The sequence below is a fragment of the Trichomycterus rosablanca genome, chromosome 3 (assembly GCF_030014385.1).
Source record: "Trichomycterus rosablanca isolate fTriRos1 chromosome 3, fTriRos1.hap1, whole genome shotgun sequence".
Classification (NCBI taxonomy): domain Eukaryota; kingdom Metazoa; phylum Chordata; class Actinopteri; order Siluriformes; family Trichomycteridae; genus Trichomycterus; species Trichomycterus rosablanca.
In genome coordinates this window covers 45,741,758-45,764,509 of record NC_085990.1, presented here as the reverse complement: position 1 = coordinate 45,764,509, position 22,752 = coordinate 45,741,758, and the positions used below count along the sequence as shown (strand labels likewise).

The following is a 22,752-nucleotide window of genomic DNA, read 5'->3' as shown; positions in this document are numbered from 1 at the left end:
TTAGGTCATGTCAGCGTGGTGAGACTTGAACAGACAATACCTGGTAGGAGCACAGTGATGGCATCTTGCACAGCCTGCCTGAGCAGGTTATCTAAAGCAAACATCCAATGAGGTTTCACCTGCTGCTGCCGCAACACCTTTTTCACCTACAGAAAGCAAAACAAACAAAGCCTGTGACAATCCTGTGTCAAGCCTGCATACATTATAACTAAAACTCTACTTACACAGATGCATAAGTCAAGTCAAATTTATTTGTATAGTGCTTTTTACAATAAACATTGTCTCAAAGCAACTTTACATAACCCAGGACCAACAGACCAAAAAAGTGGCAAGGAAAAACCTTGTGAGGAACCAGACCCACCTTCCCTGTGTGGCCTGGAGAATAATTTAAAGAAACAGGATTTAAACAAATCATACGTACACAAAATTAATTTCAACTAAAAGTTATAATTAGCTAAAAGAATAAACAAGCAACTGGAGTACTTCAAGCCTGTAGTAAGCCGCTCAGGTGGCGCAGCGGTAAAGTACGCTAGTGCACCAGAGTTGGGGTTTCGAATACATCGTATCGAATCTCAGCTCTGCCTTTCCAACTGGGCTGGGCAGCAGCATGAACAACGATTGGCTGTTGTTCAGGGTTAGGGGGTAAAAAGTCGGATCATAGGTCCTCATAACTGGTGCAACTGCGGCCCCTGCTGGCTGACTGATGGCGCCTGCACAGCGCTGAGGAATAATGCTGATGGTGGTGTGGCCCTCTGTACACAGTGCCCGTTCAAGTGTATGAACTCGACTGTCTGACTGTACGTACCGGAGGGGGTGTATGTCAGTAGAGAGGCGTCCTCAGTCAGCGGTGAAGGGTCGAATCAGTCTAGAGGACTCAATCAGGGTAATTGGACACGACTAGATGGGGGGGGGGGGGATAATAATAATAATAAAATAATAAAGCCTGTAGTGAGTTCTGGGCATTTTCGGTGCAAACACGCCAGGTTCCAGTCATATCTAGCAGGATATTATTAGGCATTACCAAATAAAATACTGTTTTAAGCATACACAACAACCAGGCATAACATTATGACTACTAACAGGTGAAGTGAATAACACTGATTGTTTAGGCAGCAAGTGAAAATTTTATCCTCAAAGTTGAAGTTAGAAGCAGGAAAAATGGGCAAGAGTGAGAATGTGAGTAAGTTTGACAAGGGCCAAATTGTGATGGCTAGACGACTGGGTCAGAGCATCTCCAAAACGGCAGCTGTTGTGGTGTGTTCCTGGTCTGCAGTGGTCGGTATCTATCAAAAGTGGTCCAAGGAAGGAACCGTGGTAAACCGGCGACAGGGTCATGGGCGGCCAAGGCTCACTGATGCACGTGATGCAGACGAGCTACTGTAGCTCAAATTGCTGAAGAAATTAATGCTGGTTCTGATAGAAAGGTGTCAACCTGTCATCGCAGGTTGTTGCCTATGGGGCAGCAAAAGGGGAACCAACACAATATTAGGAAGGTGGTCATAATGTTATGCATGATCGGTGTATTTAAAAAAAATTGAATAAAAATAGCAACGTGCAGCTTTTTTGAACTGCATTTCAAACTCTTGAATTTTCCATCTACAAGATTTAGCCTACGTATGTGTTTACATTAGCACCTAACTAGCATGAATATATGCTTTTAGACAAGAAGATTTCTTTTATTTCCAGTTATTTACATTAAATGTTTTATGTTGAGGAATGTTTTATTTTTATTTTTTTGTATTTCTCATTTGTATAAACACTTACATCTGTTTAAGTATTTAAGTACTTTTACTTATGTAACCGGTCTTGCTACGCTTTGTTAGCATTTCATAAAACTACATGAAAACAGAATGAAACCACCACACGGTGGATATAATACATACAGCATCCTGGAAGCTGAAGAGCGCCGCCTGCAGGCAGCTGAGAGGAACTGCATCATCATGTAAGCTGGAGCGCAAATTCAACAGGCGGTTGTTCAGCTGCTTCTTGTCCGGGGCGCGGATGTTTTCCCTTAAGCAGCCAATCAACTGCTTGATGTGCTCGGAACTCAGGCAGGGCTCCTCAGTCTGCAGGACATGAGAGAACAGCTTTGTTTTCTAAAACTGAAACTATTCAGAACATTTGTGACAAACAATGAACAGTTTTTTCCATGTACACAATAGGCCGAACACTCTGGCTAAAAAAGCCTACATGTGTCATACATTTTCTTCTATTTTGCCAATTCCTTTCAAATGCTCTGTTACTAGATGTTTATATATATCTGTATATATCCCTGTGGCACGGTGGCTCAGTGGGTAGCACTGTCACCTCACAGCAAAAAGGTCCTAGGTTCGATCCCGAGATGAGGTGGTCCACCGTGTCTTTGTGGGTTTCCTCAGAGAGCTCCGGTTTCCTCATCACTAAAGTTCCACGTCAGGAACATCCATGTGTGTGAAATAACCAGTAAACCCACTCTAAAATACAGTACAGTGGTTATGCAGTACTGTTTTTTTGTACTGTCTGGGTAATTTTTACCATGTCATATCACACAGTTCATTTCCTTCAAGGCGCTTTGAAACATCAGCAGCAAACTGGCTCAAAATTCAATCAGGTGAACTTTAAAAGATGGAAGTGCAGCGTCAAGCTTCACACGAGACAACAGCACAGCGGTTTTGCAGCTTCTCAAGTGAAAGCACCCAAACCTCTACACTTTGACACACCCACAGATAACGTCACAGTTCATGCTGAAAAACCAAGGATTCTGTGGTGCCAGATTAGAATGCTAGTTCGCTGTCTGGAACCTCTTTTTTTCGGTGGACGCCTCTCAACTCAACTCTCAACCCCCTCCGGCATGTACAGTCAGTACAGACTGCATTTTTCACCTGCATGAGTTGAGTTCATACACTGACGGACACTGTGTATGGAGGGCCACACCCCCATCAGCGTTATTCCTCAGCCCTGTGCAGGCGCCATCAGTCAGCCAGCAGGGGCTGCAGTTGCACCAGTTATGAGGACCTATGATCCGACTTTCTTACAACAGCCAATCGTTGTTCATGCAGCCGCCCAGCCCAGTCAAAAAGGCAGAGCTGAGATTCGATACGATGTATTCAAAACCCCAACTCTGCTGCGCCACCTGAGCGGCCGAGTAAACTTATTTTTAATGTAGAGTATAATGGTTGTAGTATCCTGTAACTGGAAAGCTTGTTGGCAGCAGGGACTGGCAATCTGTTAGGACTAATGAAAAATAAATGGGGCACACTCCAGAGGGCGTAAAAGCTGATCCCCTCTGCCAGGAACTATAATTTGAAAAAAAAGGTGTTTGACAATGGCACAAAGCCTGCTGACTAAACAGCTCTGACACTTCAGAATTTGACTTTATAATGTAGATTCCATTCAGTAAGTGTGAACAGTGACTCATCACAGGTTGTGACTCATTTATGGAAAAAATTATTGAGGATTAATACTTTTTTGTGACACAGTGGTAAAAACGATGGCGTGTTTACCTGTGGAAGCGAGTCCTGAATATTTTGCACTACATGACTGATATAGTCAGTAAGGACTTTATGCAGAGTGTCTCTCCTCTCACTGTCTTTCCTGAGCAGAAACAGACCAAGGTTCTCTCCTGACACGGCAGGACTCGTCATTTCCCCCCGTGTCTCCCCTGCCACTCTGCCACACACAAAACCCCATTCAGTTACATTTACTGCTGCTTCTGTACAAACAGTTTCATTATATAGTGAGATGCTTTGTGGTGCTGTTGCTTACAAGAGGAAGCTGTTGGTGCTGGGAGGACTCCCTGATATGTCATTTACTCTTAGCCGATGCATGGTCCTCCTCAGATCGAGGGAGTTAGATAGCTCTGTCTTGTTAGCGTCTGTGTCCTCCACGTACACGGCTATGGGTACAGACATGCTCCTCTGGTAGTCTCCTTCAGCCACAAAAAAAATAAAAAATAATATTTGTACAGTAAAGATTCTAACACTTTATATATGTGTATGTATATACATACATACATATACATACACCGATCAAGCAGGACATTATGACCACCTTCTTAATATTGTGTTGGTTCCCCTTTTGCTGACAAAACAGCCCTGACCCATCGAGGCATGGACTCCACTAGACCCCTGAAGGTGTGCTGTGGTATATGGCACCAAGTTGTTAGCAGCAGATCCTTTAACTCCTGTAAGTTGTGAGGTCGGACTTGTTTGTCCAGCACATCCCACAGATGCTTGATTGGATTCAGATCTGGGGAATTTGGAGGCCAAGTCAACACCTCAAACTCGTTGTTGTGCTCATCAAACCATTCCTGAACCATTTTTGCTTTGTGGCAGGGCACATCATCCTGCTGAAAGAGGCCACGGCCATCAGGGAATACCATTTCCATGAAAGGGTGTACATGGTCTGCAACAATGCTTAGGTAGGTGGTACGTGTCAAAGTATCATCCACATGTTGCAGAACATTGCCCAAAGCATCACATTGCCTCTGCCAGCTTGCCTTCTTCCCATAATGCACCCTGGTGCCATGTGTTCCCCAGGTAAGCGACGCACCCGGCCATTCACGTAATGTAAAAGAAAACGTGATTTATCAGAGCAGGCTGCCTTCTTCCATGGCTCTGTGGTCCAGTTCTGATGCTTACGTGCCCATTGTTGGTGCTTTCGGGTTAAGCTTGCCCATTTTTCCTGCTTCTAACACATCAACTTTGAGGATAAAATGTTTACTTGCTGCCTAATATATCCCACCAACTAAGAGGTTTCGTGATGAAGAGATAATCAGTGTTATTCACTTCACCTGTCAGTGGTTATAATGTTATGCTTCGTCAGTGTATCTGCTTCTACTCACACAAAACTGTACTGGGTCTGGACTGTACATTTTTCTTCTAGTCTATTTGAGATATCACCCCTAAGATGCAGATGTATGAGTCATGTTTGCTGCACCACTTATGGTTCTAGATTCCTGCAGGACTTACCAGATGAGTTGTGATCTAACTCGGCTTGGCTAGAAATGAGCTTTGTCCTCTTCTTGGCGCTGCCTTTAAGAAAAGCCTCTTTCAGCAGCTCGGATGCTATGGCCCTTTTGTCTGGATTGGGCTCAAAGCAGCACATGAGGAAAGCTTTGGCCCCTTCTGACATGCACTCTGGCACAGTGGGGTGAATCTTAAACATGCCCACCTGTAACAGAAGCACCCTGACATGGTTAGATTGTTCATTTCATAACCACAAGTGTAAATGTATTTATTTATTAGGATGTTAACTTCATGTTTTACACACTTTGGTTACATTCATGACAGAAATGGTAGTGACTCGTTACACAAGATTCATCAGTTGAATGTCAAACACAGTCATGGACAATTTTGTATCTCCAATTCACCTCACTTGCATGTCTTTGGACTGTGGGAGGAAACCAGAGCTCCCAGAGTGTAAATAAACCAAATACTTGGGCATTTTCAGTCCTAATTCATAACAGTGCTACTTAATATTATTGCTGTTATGTAACAGTACCTTAAACATGGCAGCTTGAGGGCTGCCCAGCTCATGGAAGGGAGTTTTCCCAGTAGCCATTTCAATAACAGTACAGCCTAGAGACCAGATATCAGCCGGTTTCCCATAACCTCGAAGACCTTGGTCTATAATCTCTGGAGCCATGTACTGCAGAGTTCCTACACACCAGTGGAAAAAGAACAGATCGTGCATAAAGTCTGCATCAAATATGACTGTAAACAAATAATACTGAATTATTATTTAATTTTTTATTGCCCAAGAAAAAAACTAAAATGGTCTTGGAACATAAAATGTTTGTTTTTCAATGGAATTGTACAGATTGGTGACATTAAAGATAAAAAAGTTCTAAAATAATTTCTTGGTCTCATTGCAAACATTTTAATTCCTTACAAGTATACAGTGGGTATAAAGTCTACACACCCCTAATACAGCACCACTGTACATCGATCAACCATAACATAAAAACCACCTCCTTGTTTCTACACTCACTGTCCATTTTATCAGCTCCACTTACCATATAGAAGCACTTTGTAGTTCTACAATTACTGACTGTAGTCCATCCGTTTCTCTGCATGCATTGTTCGCTCTCTTTCATGCTGTTCTTCAATGGTCAGGACTCTCCCTGGACCACTACAGAGCAGGTATTATTTGGATGGTGGATCACTCAGCACTGCAGTGACACTGACATGGTGGTGGTGTGTTAGTGTGTGTTGTGCTGGTATGAGTGGATAAAACACAGCAATGCTGATGGAGTTTTTAAACACCTCACTGTCACTGCTGGACTGAAAAGTCCACCAACCAAAAATATATCCAGCCAACAGTGCCCCGTGGGCAGCGTCCTGTGACCACTGATGAAGGTCTAAAATATGATAAACTTAAACAGCAGCAATATATGAGCGATCGTCTCTGACTTTACATCTACAAGGTGGACCAACTAGGTAGGAGTGTCTAATAGAGTGGTCAGTGAGTGGACACGGTATTTAAAAACACCAGCAGCGCTGCTGTGTCTGATCCACTAATACCAGCACAACACACACTAACACACCACCACCAAGTCATTGTCACTGCAAAGCTCAGAATGATCCACCACCTAAATAATACGTGCTCTGTGGTGCTGGGAGAGTCCTGACCATTGAAGAACAGCATGAAAGCAGGCTAAAAAGTATGTAGAGAAACAGATGGACTACAGTCAGTAATTATAGAACTACAAAGTGCTTCTATATGGAAAGTGGAGCTGATAAAATGGACAGTGAGTGTAGAAACAAGGAGGTGGTTTTAATGTCATGGCTGATCAGTGTATACTTGTAAGGAATCAAACTTTTCCTTCTTTTCTTAAAAGCACACACACACACACAGCTCATTAATTATGCATAAATCTGTGTAGAAGGATCACAGAAACACACCTGTAAATGTTTCTGTACAGGGATTAATCCCTGCGAGTCTTTTAGATGTTCCAAAATCAGAGATCTTGAGTACACCACTGTATGTGTTTATCAGGACGTTATCACCCTAGGAGTAAAGCATAATAAACAACAAACATGATGACTGTTTATTCTACATATATATTATATTCATTACTTATGTCTGCATGCTACATATCACACTATTAACAATGCTGGGTAAAGAAGAGGTTATTAAATTTTATGTGGTCACACCATTGTGGAACAGCTACTAATTTAGTCTTTGGACTGTGGGAGGAAACCGGAGTTCCCAGAGGAAATCCTTGCAGACAATAGAAGAAAATGCAAACTCCACACAAAGGACCCAGACCACTACAACTGGGAATCGAATGTGGGACCTTCTCACTGTGATGCAAAAGTGCTACCCATCAAGCCACTCACTGTGCTGCCCCAGCTTTGGATTTACCCTATGGTTAACTTCTATGTCTTCTTTATGCACACAAAATTTTATACACCTGAAGCATGTGGCCAATTGGTGGAGATCAGTTAGCACAACATAAGCTTACTAGGCCCCCATAAACTCAAGGAATTGGGGCTAGGATAAGACCAGGATCCTTTAGGACTTAAGGTGTTTAGCAGCAACCAATCTGTGCCACCCAGCCGTTCATAAAAGTAAAATCTTTCCATTTATATTTGTAGATCTTTATACTGTATGCAAGTACAATATACAGTGGTACCTTGTAACTCAACGTCCCCTAAGCTCAACGCCCTTCGTCGAGAAATTTGTACCCTTAAACTCAACATTACCCTTACACTCAAAGTGTTCAGTTTCTTTTAAATAAAATTTTTTTTAATTTCAAATGAACAATAACCAGCCGCTTTGTTCAGCGCTTGGCTTAAGTGGTGCAGTAAAACGTCATCAAAGTGTGCATATGAGACGAATCTGTATTTATGTGGAATAACCGTCAGATTCACTCAGAATGCTCTACATGTATCTGTGTTTAGCTGGATTTTCCTCACTGTTTCACTTGTAAACTTGTGTTATAGCTCGGGGTTCTGAGAAATTGTAAGAATCAGCTTTATTTCGAGAGAGTCTAAAACACTTATCAGTAAAAAGCAGCGAAAAGCTATTTTGCTGCTTTTTATGTGAATGCACCTTTACTGAATGGAATATGGTATTCCAAGATCAAGCATCTTTAAAAGCATAAGGAAACATTATTGTTTTTGTTTTTTTAATTGATTTCTACTGTTTTTAATTGTATTTTAGTGTTTTTATATTATATTTGTGTTATTTTCAGTGTATAAGTGTCAAAAACAACCATCGTTTTACACAAGTTTAAAATATATGCAGTTCCACGGGACCACGGAACGCATTAGCAGGTTTCCCCATACATCCTTATGGGAAAAAATACCTTAAAACTCAATGTCTTTTAACTCGCCGCCACTTCCAGAACCAACTGACGTTGAGTTTCAAGGTACCACTGTATTCAGTAATTAAAATAGTTTAATAAGCCAAATGTTAGTTAATGTTATATAAATAAATATGTATTCAGTCTTTATTATTATAATGAACGTTATTTTAAAATGGTAACAGCATTAAACGACTGCACAGCTCTATTACACCTCTTGTACCTTGATATCTCTGTGGACTATCTGGTTGTCATGGAGATATTTCAGTCCTTCGAGGATCTGCTTGGTGTAGAAGACGATGGTGGGCTCGTTGTCTTTAAGAGGACCCCACTTTGACCTTAAGAGAGATGAGAGGCTTCCTGTAGGAGGTAATAAGAGTGAATTATGGGGTAATAATGTGTTGCATCAATACTTCTAACATCTCCTGGCACTAGGGTGGCTTACTAGCACACCAGTGAAGGGATCTCAAACTTTCGAGTTTGTATCTCGGCTCTGCTATTAGCTGGCCGGGTGCCTACACAAACACACATTTGGCTGTGTCTGTAGGGGAGGGGACAATGGCTAAAACAAAGTTCCTGTTTCTGTTTACGGATGTGGTCTGTGGAACCTCGCCCCTGGAATGTGAAGAAGCAATTGGTGGCTGAGTGCATTTGGGAGGAGGTGCATGACAGGCTCTACCCTCCTCGATTTGAGGTGGGGTGGCAGAACCAATGAGAGAGAGACGAGCTCCAACTGACCACTAACTGAATTGAATGAAAAAAGGGGGAAAATGGCCAATAAAGAATAGATAAAAAAAGAACACTTGACATTTCAAGTCTTGTATAGACTTTTCTATTAAAGGCACTTCATGGATAAGAGACGTACTTACACAATCACACACACCTTAAGACTTTCCAGCTAATGACACTTCATGAGAGTGGAATGAATAAGAAGAATTTAGGTGGAGGAAAATTACCTCCTGGCACCTCCTCCATAAAAATCTTAAGGAATCCATCCTCACTGGTTGAACCCAGGTACTGCACAATGTTGCGGTGCTTCAGTCTCTTGTGTAGTGCAATCTCCTCATGCAGCGGCTGTGAGTACCTGCCAGTCACAAACACAGACGCAAATGTACTGTATGTACAGAAACAACCAGTCCTGAACTAAATGATTAAATATTTTTGCTTGCTAGGAATTTACTTTAATGTGCTAGCACTAAGCCCCAGAATATAAATACAATGACTAAAAAAAAAAGTGCCAATTAAGATACAAATACACTGATCAGCCATAACATTAAAACCACCTCATTGTTTCTACACTCACTGTCCATTTTATCAGCTCCACTTACCATATAGAAGCACTTTGTAGTTCTACAATTACTAACTGTAGTACATTTATTTCTCTACATGCTATTTTTAGCCTGCTTTCACCCTGTTCTTTAATGGTCAGGACCACCACAGAGCAGGTATTATTTAGGTGGTGGATCGTTCTCAGCACTGCAGTGACAATGACAGTGGTGGTGTGTTAGTGTGTGTTGTGCTGGTATGAGTGGATCAGACACAGCAGCACTGCTGGAGTTTTTAAATACCGTGTCCACTCACTGTCCACTCTATTAGACACTCCTACCTAGTCGGTCCACCTTGTAGATGTAAAGTCAGAGATGATCGCTCATCTATTGCTGCTGTTTGAGTTGGTAATCTTCTAGACCTTCATCAGTGGTCACAGGACGCTGCCCACGGGGCACTGTTGGCTGGAAGTTTCTGGTTGGTGGACTATTCTCAGTCCAGCAGTGACAGTGAGGTGTTTAAAAACTCCATCAGCATTGCTGTGTCTGATACACTAACACACCACCACCATGTCAGTGTCACTGCAGAGCTGTGAATGATCCACCACCCAAATAATACCTGCTTTGTGGTGGTCCTGTGGGGGTCCTGACCATTGAAGAACAGGGTGAAAGCAGGTTAAAAAGGTATGTAGAGAAATATATGGACTACAGTCAGTAATTGTAGAACTACAAAGTGCTTCTATATGGTAAGTGGAGCTGATAAAATGGACAGTGAGTGTAGAAACAAGGAGGTGGTTTTAATGTTATGGCTGATCGGTATACATGTGCTATTATTATTGACTACAGTTTATTTCAATACATAATCATTTATCAATTTCAAATGAACTGTCAAATCAAACTATGAGCAGCAGCAATGAAGTCTGTTGTTAGCAATTGTTTGTTTTTAAATAAATGTCCCGCTGGGATTCAGGGTTTAAAACAAAAGTGGTGTTATCGGCCGGTCAAGCATCTACGCAGACATGTACCCAAACATGATTGGCTATGTCTGGGTGGGATGGCCGATGCTTATTATTATTATTATTTTTTTTTTAATGCATTTTCTCCCCATTTTCCTCCCGATTTAGTGCACTCAATTTGTCTTCCGCTGCTGAGGGATACCAGATTGCATCCGAGGAGAGCACGGCACTGTACACGCTTCTTCCGACACTTCCTCTTCTCGCCCCTGCATTCTGCACAGGCGTCTCTTCCGCCAAACAGGGTCCTTACACAGCGCATAAAGCCCCACCCACCCATACATAGTCCAGCCCCCACCCTGCAGATACAGTGGCCAATTAGTATCTGCTGCAAGCACTGTCAATTATGCCCGTTAGATGTCACCCAGCCGACCGGAAACAATGCCGAGTTTCGAACCGAGGAGTTCAGAATCTCGGTGTTGGTGTGCTAGCGGAATATCCCACTGCGCCACCTGAGCGCTGGCCAATGCTTATTGATGGATTGGTGCCCTGTCTGGGGTGTGAAACTTGGAGTGATTCCAAGGAAACCAGACTCTACACGACCCTGACCAGAATAAATTTATGGTAAAAGATGAACAGGAAATAAAATAAAATAAAACATGTTGAGCAATTCTTTCATACTCATGTCTGTCAGTGGTTAAATGCTGTTCTGGATGGCCAGCTACTGCTCTAGCACTAGGTCATAATCTATCCAAGAGGTCATACTTTTTCAAATGTTATAATCCTATATCAAATACTAAGATATAGTTTAAAACATTTTAATTATCATAATTAAATAATTGTTTTATTTTCTAAATCCCAGTACCGGAATAAACTGTACAGTACATAAAGTGTTGCAGTGTAGGTTAAAACTCCCAGGTTTAGAGTATCATGTATGATATTTAGAGTATATTTTTAATAGAATAGGCTTATACAAAGGGTAGTGGGGGGTGCATACTTATGCTATACTTAAAAACACAAAATAATTTAATAATGATTACTTGAAGGTGATGAGCAGTTTAAATTCCTAAACCAAAATATGAAGAAAATAAAAAAATAAGCTGAGAAAAATGTAAAACAATGTTTGAACAAGTCCATACGTGCAGTCTTTCTCTGGGATCTCCTTGATAGCAATGCGCACTTGTGTGCTCAGGTCTCGACCAGCGTACACTACTCCATAGGTTCCTTTCCCGAGCACTATCTTCTCTCCATTGTCTCCCTTCTCATAAACAAACTGGAAAATTAGAAAGAAATCAAACCACGATTAGACTTTAAAGATCACATGCATTAACTTACAGCATTTCATGCACACACACCTGAAATCTGAACATGATATGATAGTTCATAATAGTTTAACTAACAACTAGAATCCTCCTATTTTGATGCATTCTAGTGTTTGTCCATTAATAAACAATGATTACAAAAATGGTTCAGTTATAATTAAACAGTGTACACCATGAAAACTGTGCTCACCTCCAACAGATCTCCATCGTCATTGCTGGAGTTGTCCACTTCATCCCCTTGACTAATCAGAGAGTTCACCAACTTACAGAATCTATGTAAAGACAAAATCAGATAAGAAAAACTGACATGAAAGGTAAACATGGCAGCTTGAGGGCTGCCCAGCTCATGGAAGGGAGTTTTCCCAGTAGCCATTTCAATAACAGTACAGCCTAGAGACCAGATATCAGCCGGTTTCCCATAACCTCGAAGACCTTGGTCTATAATCTCTGGAGCCATGTACTGCAGAGTTCCTACACACCAGTGGAAAAAGAACAGATCGTGCATAAAGTCTGCATCAAATATGACTGTAAACAAATAATACTGAATTATTATTTAATTTTTTATTGCCCAAGAAAAAAACTAAAATGGTCTTGGAACATAAAATGTTTGTTTTTCAATGGAATTGTACAGATTGGTGACATTAAAGATAAAAAAGTTCTAAAATAATTTCTTGGTCTCATTGCAAACATTTTAATTCCTTACAAGTATACAGTGGGTATAAAGTCTACACACCCCTAATACAGCACCACTGTACATCGATCAACCATAACATAAAAACCACCTCCTTGTTTCTACACTCACTGTCCATTTTATCAGCTCCACTTACCATATAGAAGCACTTTGTAGTTCTACAATTACTGACTGTAGTCCATCCGTTTCTCTGCATGCATTGTTCGCTCTCTTTCATGCTGTTCTTCAATGGTCAGGACTCTCCCTGGACCACTACAGAGCAGGTATTATTTGGATGGTGGATCACTCAGCACTGCAGTGACACTGACATGGTGGTGGTGTGTTAGTGTGTGTTGTGCTGGTATGAGTGGATAAAACACAGCAATGCTGATGGAGTTTTTAAACACCTCACTGTCACTGCTGGACTGAAAAGTCCACCAACCAAAAATATATCCAGCCAACAGTGCCCCGTGGGCAGCGTCCTGTGACCACTGATGAAGGTCTAAAATATGATAAACTTAAACAGCAGCAATATATGAGCGATCGTCTCTGACTTTACATCTACAAGGTGGACCAACTAGGTAGGAGTGTCTAATAGAGTGGTCAGTGAGTGGACACGGTATTTAAAAACACCAGCAGCGCTGCTGTGTCTGATCCACTAATACCAGCACAACACACACTAACACACCACCACCAAGTCATTGTCACTGCAAAGCTCAGAATGATCCACCACCTAAATAATACGTGCTCTGTGGTGCTGGGAGAGTCCTGACCATTGAAGAACAGCATGAAAGCAGGCTAAAAAGTATGTAGAGAAACAGATGGACTACAGTCAGTAATTATAGAACTACAAAGTGCTTCTATATGGAAAGTGGAGCTGATAAAATGGACAGTGAGTGTAGAAACAAGGAGGTGGTTTTAATGTCATGGCTGATCAGTGTATACTTGTAAGGAATCAAACTTTTCCTTCTTTTCTTAAAAGCACACACACACACACAGCTCATTAATTATGCATAAATCTGTGTAGAAGGATCACAGAAACACACCTGTAAATGTTTCTGTACAGGGATTAATCCCTGCGAGTCTTTTAGATGTTCCAAAATCAGAGATCTTGAGTACACCACTGTATGTGTTTATCAGGACGTTATCACCCTAGGAGTAAAGCATAATAAACAACAAACATGATGACTGTTTATTCTACATATATATTATATTCATTACTTATGTCTGCATGCTACATATCACACTATTAACAATGCTGGGTAAAGAAGAGGTTATTAAATTTTATGTGGTCACACCATTGTGGAACAGCTACTAATTTAGTCTTTGGACTGTGGGAGGAAACCGGAGTTCCCAGAGGAAATCCTTGCAGACAATAGAAGAAAATGCAAACTCCACACAAAGGACCCAGACCACTACAACTGGGAATCGAATGTGGGACCTTCTCACTGTGATGCAAAAGTGCTACCCATCAAGCCACTCACTGTGCTGCCCCAGCTTTGGATTTACCCTATGGTTAACTTCTATGTCTTCTTTATGCACACAAAATTTTATACACCTGAAGCATGTGGCCAATTGGTGGAGATCAGTTAGCACAACATAAGCTTACTAGGCCCCCATAAACTCAAGGAATTGGGGCTAGGATAAGACCAGGATCCTTTAGGACTTAAGGTGTTTAGCAGCAACCAATCTGTGCCACCCAGCCGTTCATAAAAGTAAAATCTTTCCATTTATATTTGTAGATCTTTATACTGTATGCAAGTACAATATACAGTGGTACCTTGTAACTCAACGTCCCCTAAGCTCAACGCCCTTCGTCGAGAAATTTGTACCCTTAAACTCAACATTACCCTTACACTCAAAGTGTTCAGTTTCTTTTAAATAAAATTTTTTTTAATTTCAAATGAACAATAACCAGCCGCTTTGTTCAGCGCTTGGCTTAAGTGGTGCAGTAAAACGTCATCAAAGTGTGCATATGAGACGAATCTGTATTTATGTGGAATAACCGTCAGATTCACTCAGAATGCTCTACATGTATCTGTGTTTAGCTGGATTTTCCTCACTGTTTCACTTGTAAACTTGTGTTATAGCTCGGGGTTCTGAGAAATTGTAAGAATCAGCTTTATTTCGAGAGAGTCTAAAACACTTATCAGTAAAAAGCAGCGAAAAGCTATTTTGCTGCTTTTTATGTGAATGCACCTTTACTGAATGGAATATGGTATTCCAAGATCAAGCATCTTTAAAAGCATAAGGAAACATTATTGTTTTTGTTTTTTTAATTGATTTCTACTGTTTTTAATTGTATTTTAGTGTTTTTATATTATATTTGTGTTATTTTCAGTGTATAAGTGTCAAAAACAACCATCGTTTTACACAAGTTTAAAATATATGCAGTTCCACGGGACCACGGAACGCATTAGCAGGTTTCCCCATACATCCTTATGGGAAAAAATACCTTAAAACTCAATGTCTTTTAACTCGCCGCCACTTCCAGAACCAACTGACGTTGAGTTTCAAGGTACCACTGTATTCAGTAATTAAAATAGTTTAATAAGCCAAATGTTAGTTAATGTTATATAAATAAATATGTATTCAGTCTTTATTATTATAATGAACGTTATTTTAAAATGGTAACAGCATTAAACGACTGCACAGCTCTATTACACCTCTTGTACCTTGATATCTCTGTGGACTATCTGGTTGTCATGGAGATATTTCAGTCCTTCGAGGATCTGCTTGGTGTAGAAGACGATGGTGGGCTCGTTGTCTTTAAGAGGACCCCACTTTGACCTTAAGAGAGATGAGAGGCTTCCTGTAGGAGGTAATAAGAGTGAATTATGGGGTAATAATGTGTTGCATCAATACTTCTAACATCTCCTGGCACTAGGGTGGCTTACTAGCACACCAGTGAAGGGATCTCAAACTTTCGAGTTTGTATCTCGGCTCTGCTATTAGCTGGCCGGGTGCCTACACAAACACACATTTGGCTGTGTCTGTAGGGGAGGGGACAATGGCTAAAACAAAGTTCCTGTTTCTGTTTACGGATGTGGTCTGTGGAACCTCGCCCCTGGAATGTGAAGAAGCAATTGGTGGCTGAGTGCATTTGGGAGGAGGTGCATGACAGGCTCTACCCTCCTCGATTTGAGGTGGGGTGGCAGAACCAATGAGAGAGAGACGAGCTCCAACTGACCACTAACTGAATTGAATGAAAAAAGGGGGAAAATGGCCAATAAAGAATAGATAAAAAAAGAACACTTGACATTTCAAGTCTTGTATAGACTTTTCTATTAAAGGCACTTCATGGATAAGAGACGTACTTACACAATCACACACACCTTAAGACTTTCCAGCTAATGACACTTCATGAGAGTGGAATGAATAAGAAGAATTTAGGTGGAGGAAAATTACCTCCTGGCACCTCCTCCATAAAAATCTTAAGGAATCCATCCTCACTGGTTGAACCCAGGTACTGCACAATGTTGCGGTGCTTCAGTCTCTTGTGTAGTGCAATCTCCTCATGCAGCGGCTGTGAGTACCTGCCAGTCACAAACACAGACGCAAATGTACTGTATGTACAGAAACAACCAGTCCTGAACTAAATGATTAAATATTTTTGCTTGCTAGGAATTTACTTTAATGTGCTAGCACTAAGCCCCAGAATATAAATACAATGACTAAAAAAAAAAGTGCCAATTAAGATACAAATACACTGATCAGCCATAACATTAAAACCACCTCATTGTTTCTACACTCACTGTCCATTTTATCAGCTCCACTTACCATATAGAAGCACTTTGTAGTTCTACAATTACTAACTGTAGTACATTTATTTCTCTACATGCTATTTTTAGCCTGCTTTCACCCTGTTCTTTAATGGTCAGGACCACCACAGAGCAGGTATTATTTAGGTGGTGGATCGTTCTCAGCACTGCAGTGACAATGACAGTGGTGGTGTGTTAGTGTGTGTTGTGCTGGTATGAGTGGATCAGACACAGCAGCACTGCTGGAGTTTTTAAATACCGTGTCCACTCACTGTCCACTCTATTAGACACTCCTACCTAGTCGGTCCACCTTGTAGATGTAAAGTCAGAGATGATCGCTCATCTATTGCTGCTGTTTGAGTTGGTAATCTTCTAGACCTTCATCAGTGGTCACAGGACGCTGCCCACGGGGCACTGTTGGCTGGAAGTTTCTGGTTGGTGGACTATTCTCAGTCCAGCAGTGACAGTGAGGTGTTTAAAAACTCCATCAGCATTGCTGTGTCTGATACACTAACACACCACCACCATGTCAGTGTCACTGCAGAGCTGTGAATGATCCACCACCCAAATAATACCTGCTTTGTGGTGGTCCTGTGGGGGTCCTGACCATTGAAGAACAGGGTGAAAGCAGGTTAAAAAGGTATGTAGAGAAATATATGGACTACAGTCAGTAATTGTAGAACTACAAAGTGCTTCTATATGGTAAGTGGAGCTGATAAAATGGACAGTGAGTGTAGAAACAAGGAGGTGGTTTTAATGTTATGGCTGATCGGTATACATGTGCTATTATTATTGACTACAGTTTATTTCAATACATAATCATTTATCAATTTCAAATGAACTGTCAAATCAAACTATGAGCAGCAGCAATGAAGTCTGTTGTTAGCAATTGTTTGTTTTTAAATAAATGTCCCGCTGGGATTCAGGGTTTAAAACAAAAGTGGTGTTATCGGCCGGTCAAGCATCTACGCAGACATGTACCCAAACATGATTGGCTATGTCTGGGTGGGATGGCCGATGCTTATTATTATTATTATTTTTTTTTTAATGCATTTTCTCCCCATTTTCCTCCCGATTTAGTGCACTCAATTTGTCTTCCGCTGCTGAGGGATACCAGATTGCATCCGAGGAGAGCACGGCACTGTACACGCTTCTTCCGACACTTCCTCTTCTCGCCCCTGCATTCTGCACAGGCGTCTCTTCCGCCAAACAGGGTCCTTACACAGCGCATAAAGCCCCACCCACCCATACATAGTCCAGCCCCCACCCTGCAGATACAGTGGCCAATTAGTATCTGCTGCAAGCACTGTCAATTATGCCCGTTAGATGTCACCCAGCCGACCGGAAACAATGCCGAGTTTCGAACCGAGGAGTTCAGAATCTCGGTGTTGGTGTGCTAGCGGAATATCCCACTGCGCCACCTGAGCGCTGGCCAATGCTTATTGATGGATTGGTGCCCTGTCTGGGGTGTGAAACTTGGAGTGATTCCAAGGAAACCAGACTCTACACGACCCTGACCAGAATAAATTTATGGTAAAAGATGAACAGGAAATAAAATAAAATAAAACATGTTGAGCAATTCTTTCATACTCATGTCTGTCAGTGGTTAAATGCTGTTCTGGATGGCCAGCTACTGCTCTAGCACTAGGTCATAATCTATCCAAGAGGTCATACTTTTTCAAATGTTATAATCCTATATCAAATACTAAGATATAGTTTAAAACATTTTAATTATCATAATTAAATAATTGTTTTATTTTCTAAATCCCAGTACCGGAATAAACTGTACAGTACATAAAGTGTTGCAGTGTAGGTTAAAACTCCCAGGTTTAGAGTATCATGTATGATATTTAGAGTATATTTTTAATAGAATAGGCTTATACAAAGGGTAGTGGGGGGTGCATACTTATGCTATACTTAAAAACACAAAATAATTTAATAATGATTACTTGAAGGTGATGAGCAGTTTAAATTCCTAAACCAAAATATGAAGAAAATAAAAAAATAAGCTGAGAAAAATGTAAAACAATGTTTGAACAAGTCCATACGTGCAGTCTTTCTCTGGGATCTCCTTGATAGCAATGCGCACTTGTGTGCTCAGGTCTCGACCAGCGTACACTACTCCATAGGTTCCTTTCCCGAGCACTATCTTCTCTCCATTGTCTCCCTTCTCATAAACAAACTGGAAAATTAGAAAGAAATCAAACCACGATTAGACTTTAAAGATCACATGCATTAACTTACAGCATTTCATGCACACACACCTGAAATCTGAACATGATATGATAGTTCATAATAGTTTAACTAACAACTAGAATCCTCCTATTTTGATGCATTCTAGTGTTTGTCCATTAATAAACAATGATTACAAAAATGGTTCAGTTATAATTAAACAGTGTACACCATGAAAACTGTGCTCACCTCCAACAGATCTCCATCGTCATTGCTGGAGTTGTCCACTTCATCCCCTTGACTAATCAGAGAGTTCACCAACTTACAGAATCTATGTAAAGACAAAATCAGATAAGAAAAACTGACATGAAAGGTAAACAACAATCCCCTTTTGTCATACAGTGGTACCTTGTAACTAAAACGCTTATCGTTACAAAAAAATAAAAAATAATAATAATGTAACCTAATGTATTAAAAGAACAACACAGTAACACTCAACCTCTTTATTATTATTGCTTATAAGCTCACTCACTCACTCACTCACTCACTCACTCACTCACTCACTCACTCACTCACTCACTCACTCAACTGCTTATCCAATCAGGGTCGCCGGGGGGTGGGGGTTTCGAGGGGTTGGGGATGGGGTGCCAGTCCATCGCAGGGCAGACACAAATATACAAACACACAACACACACACACACACACACACACACACACACACACACACACACACACACACACACACACACACTCACCTATAGGGCAATTCAGTGTCTCCAATTAACCTGACTGTGGGAGGAAACCGGACCTCCCGGAGAAAACCCACACTGACATGGGGAGAACATGCAAACTCCACACAGAAAGGACCCAGACCGCCCCGTTTGGGGATCGAACCCAGGACCTTATTGCTGTGAGGCGACAGTGCTACCCACTTAGCTACCGTGCTGCCGATTTTTAACCGTTTTTAAATTGTATTTCAGTGTTTTTATATTATACTTGTGTTATTTTCAGTGTATAACCAACCCCAAATACAACCCAATTTTTTATATTAGCCTCAAATATATACAGTTCCACAGGACCATGGAACGTATTAACAGGTTTCCCATACATCCTTATGGGAAAAATACCTTAACACTCAACGCCTTTTAAACTCAACGCCACTCCCAGACCAAATTGATGTTGAGTTTCAAGGTACCACTGTATTTGAATGAATACATGTAAATGTCATCACAAATCTTACTGCATCATTTAAAATATATTTATGGACACAAATTCTACAGGCATATGGAAGTGGAAGCATCATGACATGGGGCTGCTTTCCTGCAAACAGTACCGAAGCATTAGCAGCCATGTAAAGGTGCATACAAGGAACGAATAAATGTGACTAATTGGCAGAGATGCTAAATCGGAGGAGCAGATGGATGACTTACGGCTAAATCCTACTAAAACTGTATAAAGCATTTTAAATGTGTTGTTTTCAAATAAATTACATTTTAAACATGAACACTTATTTTGCCATATATTTTCATATTTCATATAAATACAAAGATGCGCCCAGGTGGCACAGTGGGATATTCCGCTTGCACACCAGCACCGAGTTTCTGAACTCCTTGGGTCGAAACTCGGTGTTGCCTCCGGTCGGCTTGGCGCCATCTAGAGGGCATAATTAACAGTGCCTGCAGCAGATACCAATTGGCCACCGTGTCTGCAGGGTGGGGGCCGTACTATGTGTGGGTGGGTGGGTCTCCATACACTGTGGACCCCGATTGGCTGAAGAGACGCCGGTGCAGAATGCAGGGGCGAGAAGAGGAGGGTTGTGCACGTGTCGGAAGAGGCGTGTACAGCGACGTGCTCTCCTCGGATGCAATCTGGTATCTCTCAGCAGCGGAAGACAAAATTGAGGGAGGAAAACGGGGAGAAAATGCATACAAAAATAATAATAAATAAATACAAAGATGTATTTACTGCCTACATTCAAATTGGATATAAATTGGATATCTGCACTAAAAGTATTGTGAATGACAAAAACCCTCCACTGCATAATGAAAACTGGAAGTGACTGACAAGAATGGCAGTAAACATTTATGCAAAACAATGTATTATTACTTTTTTTTTTTTCCCCCACTCCCCCCTCCCATTTTTCTCCTCTAATCTAGTCGTGTCCAATTACCCTGATTGTGTCCTCTATACTGATTCGACCCTTCACCGCTGACTGAAGATGCCTCTCAACTGACATACGCCCCCTCCAGCACGTACAGTCAGTACAGACTGCATTTTTCACCTGCACGAGTCGAGTTCATACACTGACGGACACTGTGTATGGAGGGCCACACCCCCCATCAGCATTATTCCTCAGCCCTGTGCAGGCGCCATCAGTCAGCCAGCAGGGGCCGCAGTCGCACCAGTTATGAGGACCTATGATCCGACTTTTTACCCTCTAACCCTGAACAACAGCCAATCGTTGTTCATGCAGCCGCCCAGCCCAGTCGGAAAGGCAGAGCTGAGATTTGATACGATGTATTCGAAACCCCAACTCTGGTGCGCTAGCGTACTTTACCGCTGCGCCACCTAAGTGGCCAAAACGATGTATTCTTTCATGAATTACTAAATTAAGCTGTAAACTTGAATAACATTTCCATTTCAGACAGAAGTCATGTGGGTCCGTGCATGTAAGTGGAATCATTTCACTGTATTGCTCCAGTGTTTGTGAGTTTAATAAATACAGCAGTATTACTTTAAGAAAATGGCCTTGGCTAGAACATGAAAACAACTCTAGAGACCATCCTAGTGGGTGTTTTTTGGCACTTACCCTTTGCAGTGCAGATCACTCGGAAAGTACAGCTGAAAGTCATCCGAGTTGTAAAGTACATACAGGAAGCAGCTCCGCTCATCAAATTTAGAGATACTGAAACACATTTCACAACATTTAGCAGGCAAGACAGAACACATACATGATAAAAGCTACATGGCTGAAAGATTTATCAAAATACAGTCAACACAAAGTCAGTTCTATATTCAGTAATGTCTTGATTGTAATCAAAAACACTGTGGCTTTTATAAGACTAATTACTACGAATCAAGATCAGGTAAATAAGGCAGGTAGTTAGGAAGACAGCGGTATGAAGTGAGATGGCTATTAATGAAACCTGTTTTTTTAAAGTGCTTATCCGGTCTGATCTATGTTGATAAGTTGCCAAAGTCAGCATTTTTTTTGTTGCAAGCATGCACCTTGAAAACAAGCCGAGTCTAAAGAACAAAAATAATTTAACCTAGTCACCATGGCAATCATGAGCTGACCTAACTCAAGTCCTAAAGAGGAAGCAGCAAATATAACGAAGAAAAGGAAACAAGGGGTCTGAAATCAGGAAATGAGCAGCAACTATGCTGCTCATTCTTTCACAAATGTTGGAGAAACACTTTCCATATAGCTGTAAGGAGTCAGAAGTGACTCAACGGTTCTTAATAATATCGAGTTAAGAAGTTAAAGTAGTTACATTACAGCACAGATAAAAAAAAGGCTGTGAAAGCGCATGAACCAAACAGCAGGAGAAGTAATACATGAGATGATCAATTACAAAGCAAACATATTAAAACAAGAGGAATGTTCCAAAACAGGTTTTGCCCAAAGTCGTTAATCTATTTTAGATCTCAACAGAACACAGATAATGCATCATTCATTTCCACTAACTACTGAAACAACTTTGTTTTCAACTTTCACTTACTTTCAGAAGCCGTCGATGTGTTTGACCCTAATGATTTTATGATCTTGTTTTTCCTTGACAGTGTCATACAGGTTGCATTGCAAACATGCAGCATTTTACCACTAAACACAGACACTGCTTTTTTATGAGCTGTTAATGAACCAGTTTGCCAGAAAAAAACCTGACTGATCTATCTAAATACACTGAACAGCCATAACATTAAAACCACCTCCTTGTTTCTACACTCTCTGTTTATTTAATCAGCTCCACTTACCATATAGAAGTACTTTGTAGTTCTACAATTACTGACTGTAATCCATCTGTTTCTCTACATACCTTTTTAGCCTGCTTTCACCCTGTTCTTCAATGGTCAGGACCCCCACAGGACCACCACAGTGCAGGTATTATTTTGGTGGTGGATCATTCTTAGCACTGCAGTGACACTGACATGGTGGTGGTGTGTTAGTGTGTGTTGTGCTGTGAGTGGATCCGACACAGCAAAGCTGCTGGAGTTTTTAAATACCGTGTCCACTTACTGTCCACTCTATTAGACACTGATGTAAAGTCTTATCCACTCATACCAGCACAACACACACTAACACACCATCACCACCATGC

At 41.2% G+C, this 22,752-nt stretch overlaps 1 protein-coding gene across 1 annotated transcript in view; it reads right to left on the bottom strand.

The window, feature by feature from the left end:
* si:ch211-1i11.3 (mitogen-activated protein kinase kinase kinase 5) overlaps positions 1 to 22,752 on the bottom strand; it is a 59,030-nt gene that overhangs the window by 9,166 nt on the left and 27,112 nt on the right. Inside the window, exons 12-28 of the mRNA XM_062991375.1 lie at positions 21,243 to 21,338; positions 18,683 to 18,764; positions 18,310 to 18,443; positions 15,909 to 16,036; positions 15,176 to 15,312; positions 13,547 to 13,652; positions 12,021 to 12,301; positions 11,648 to 11,781; positions 9,247 to 9,374; positions 8,514 to 8,650; positions 6,885 to 6,990; positions 5,482 to 5,639; positions 4,950 to 5,151; positions 3,745 to 3,907; positions 3,483 to 3,648; positions 1,884 to 2,066; positions 41 to 146 (exon numbers count right to left, since the gene is read on the bottom strand). Of these exons, the coding sequence (XP_062847445.1) occupies positions 41 to 146; positions 1,884 to 2,066; positions 3,483 to 3,648; positions 3,745 to 3,907; positions 4,950 to 5,151; positions 5,482 to 5,639; positions 6,885 to 6,990; positions 8,514 to 8,650; positions 9,247 to 9,374; positions 11,648 to 11,781; positions 12,021 to 12,301; positions 13,547 to 13,652; positions 15,176 to 15,312; positions 15,909 to 16,036; positions 18,310 to 18,443; positions 18,683 to 18,764; positions 21,243 to 21,338 (2,447 nt within the window). The remainder of the gene's footprint in view (positions 1 to 40; positions 147 to 1,883; positions 2,067 to 3,482; positions 3,649 to 3,744; positions 3,908 to 4,949; positions 5,152 to 5,481; positions 5,640 to 6,884; positions 6,991 to 8,513; positions 8,651 to 9,246; positions 9,375 to 11,647; positions 11,782 to 12,020; positions 12,302 to 13,546; positions 13,653 to 15,175; positions 15,313 to 15,908; positions 16,037 to 18,309; positions 18,444 to 18,682; positions 18,765 to 21,242; positions 21,339 to 22,752) is intronic.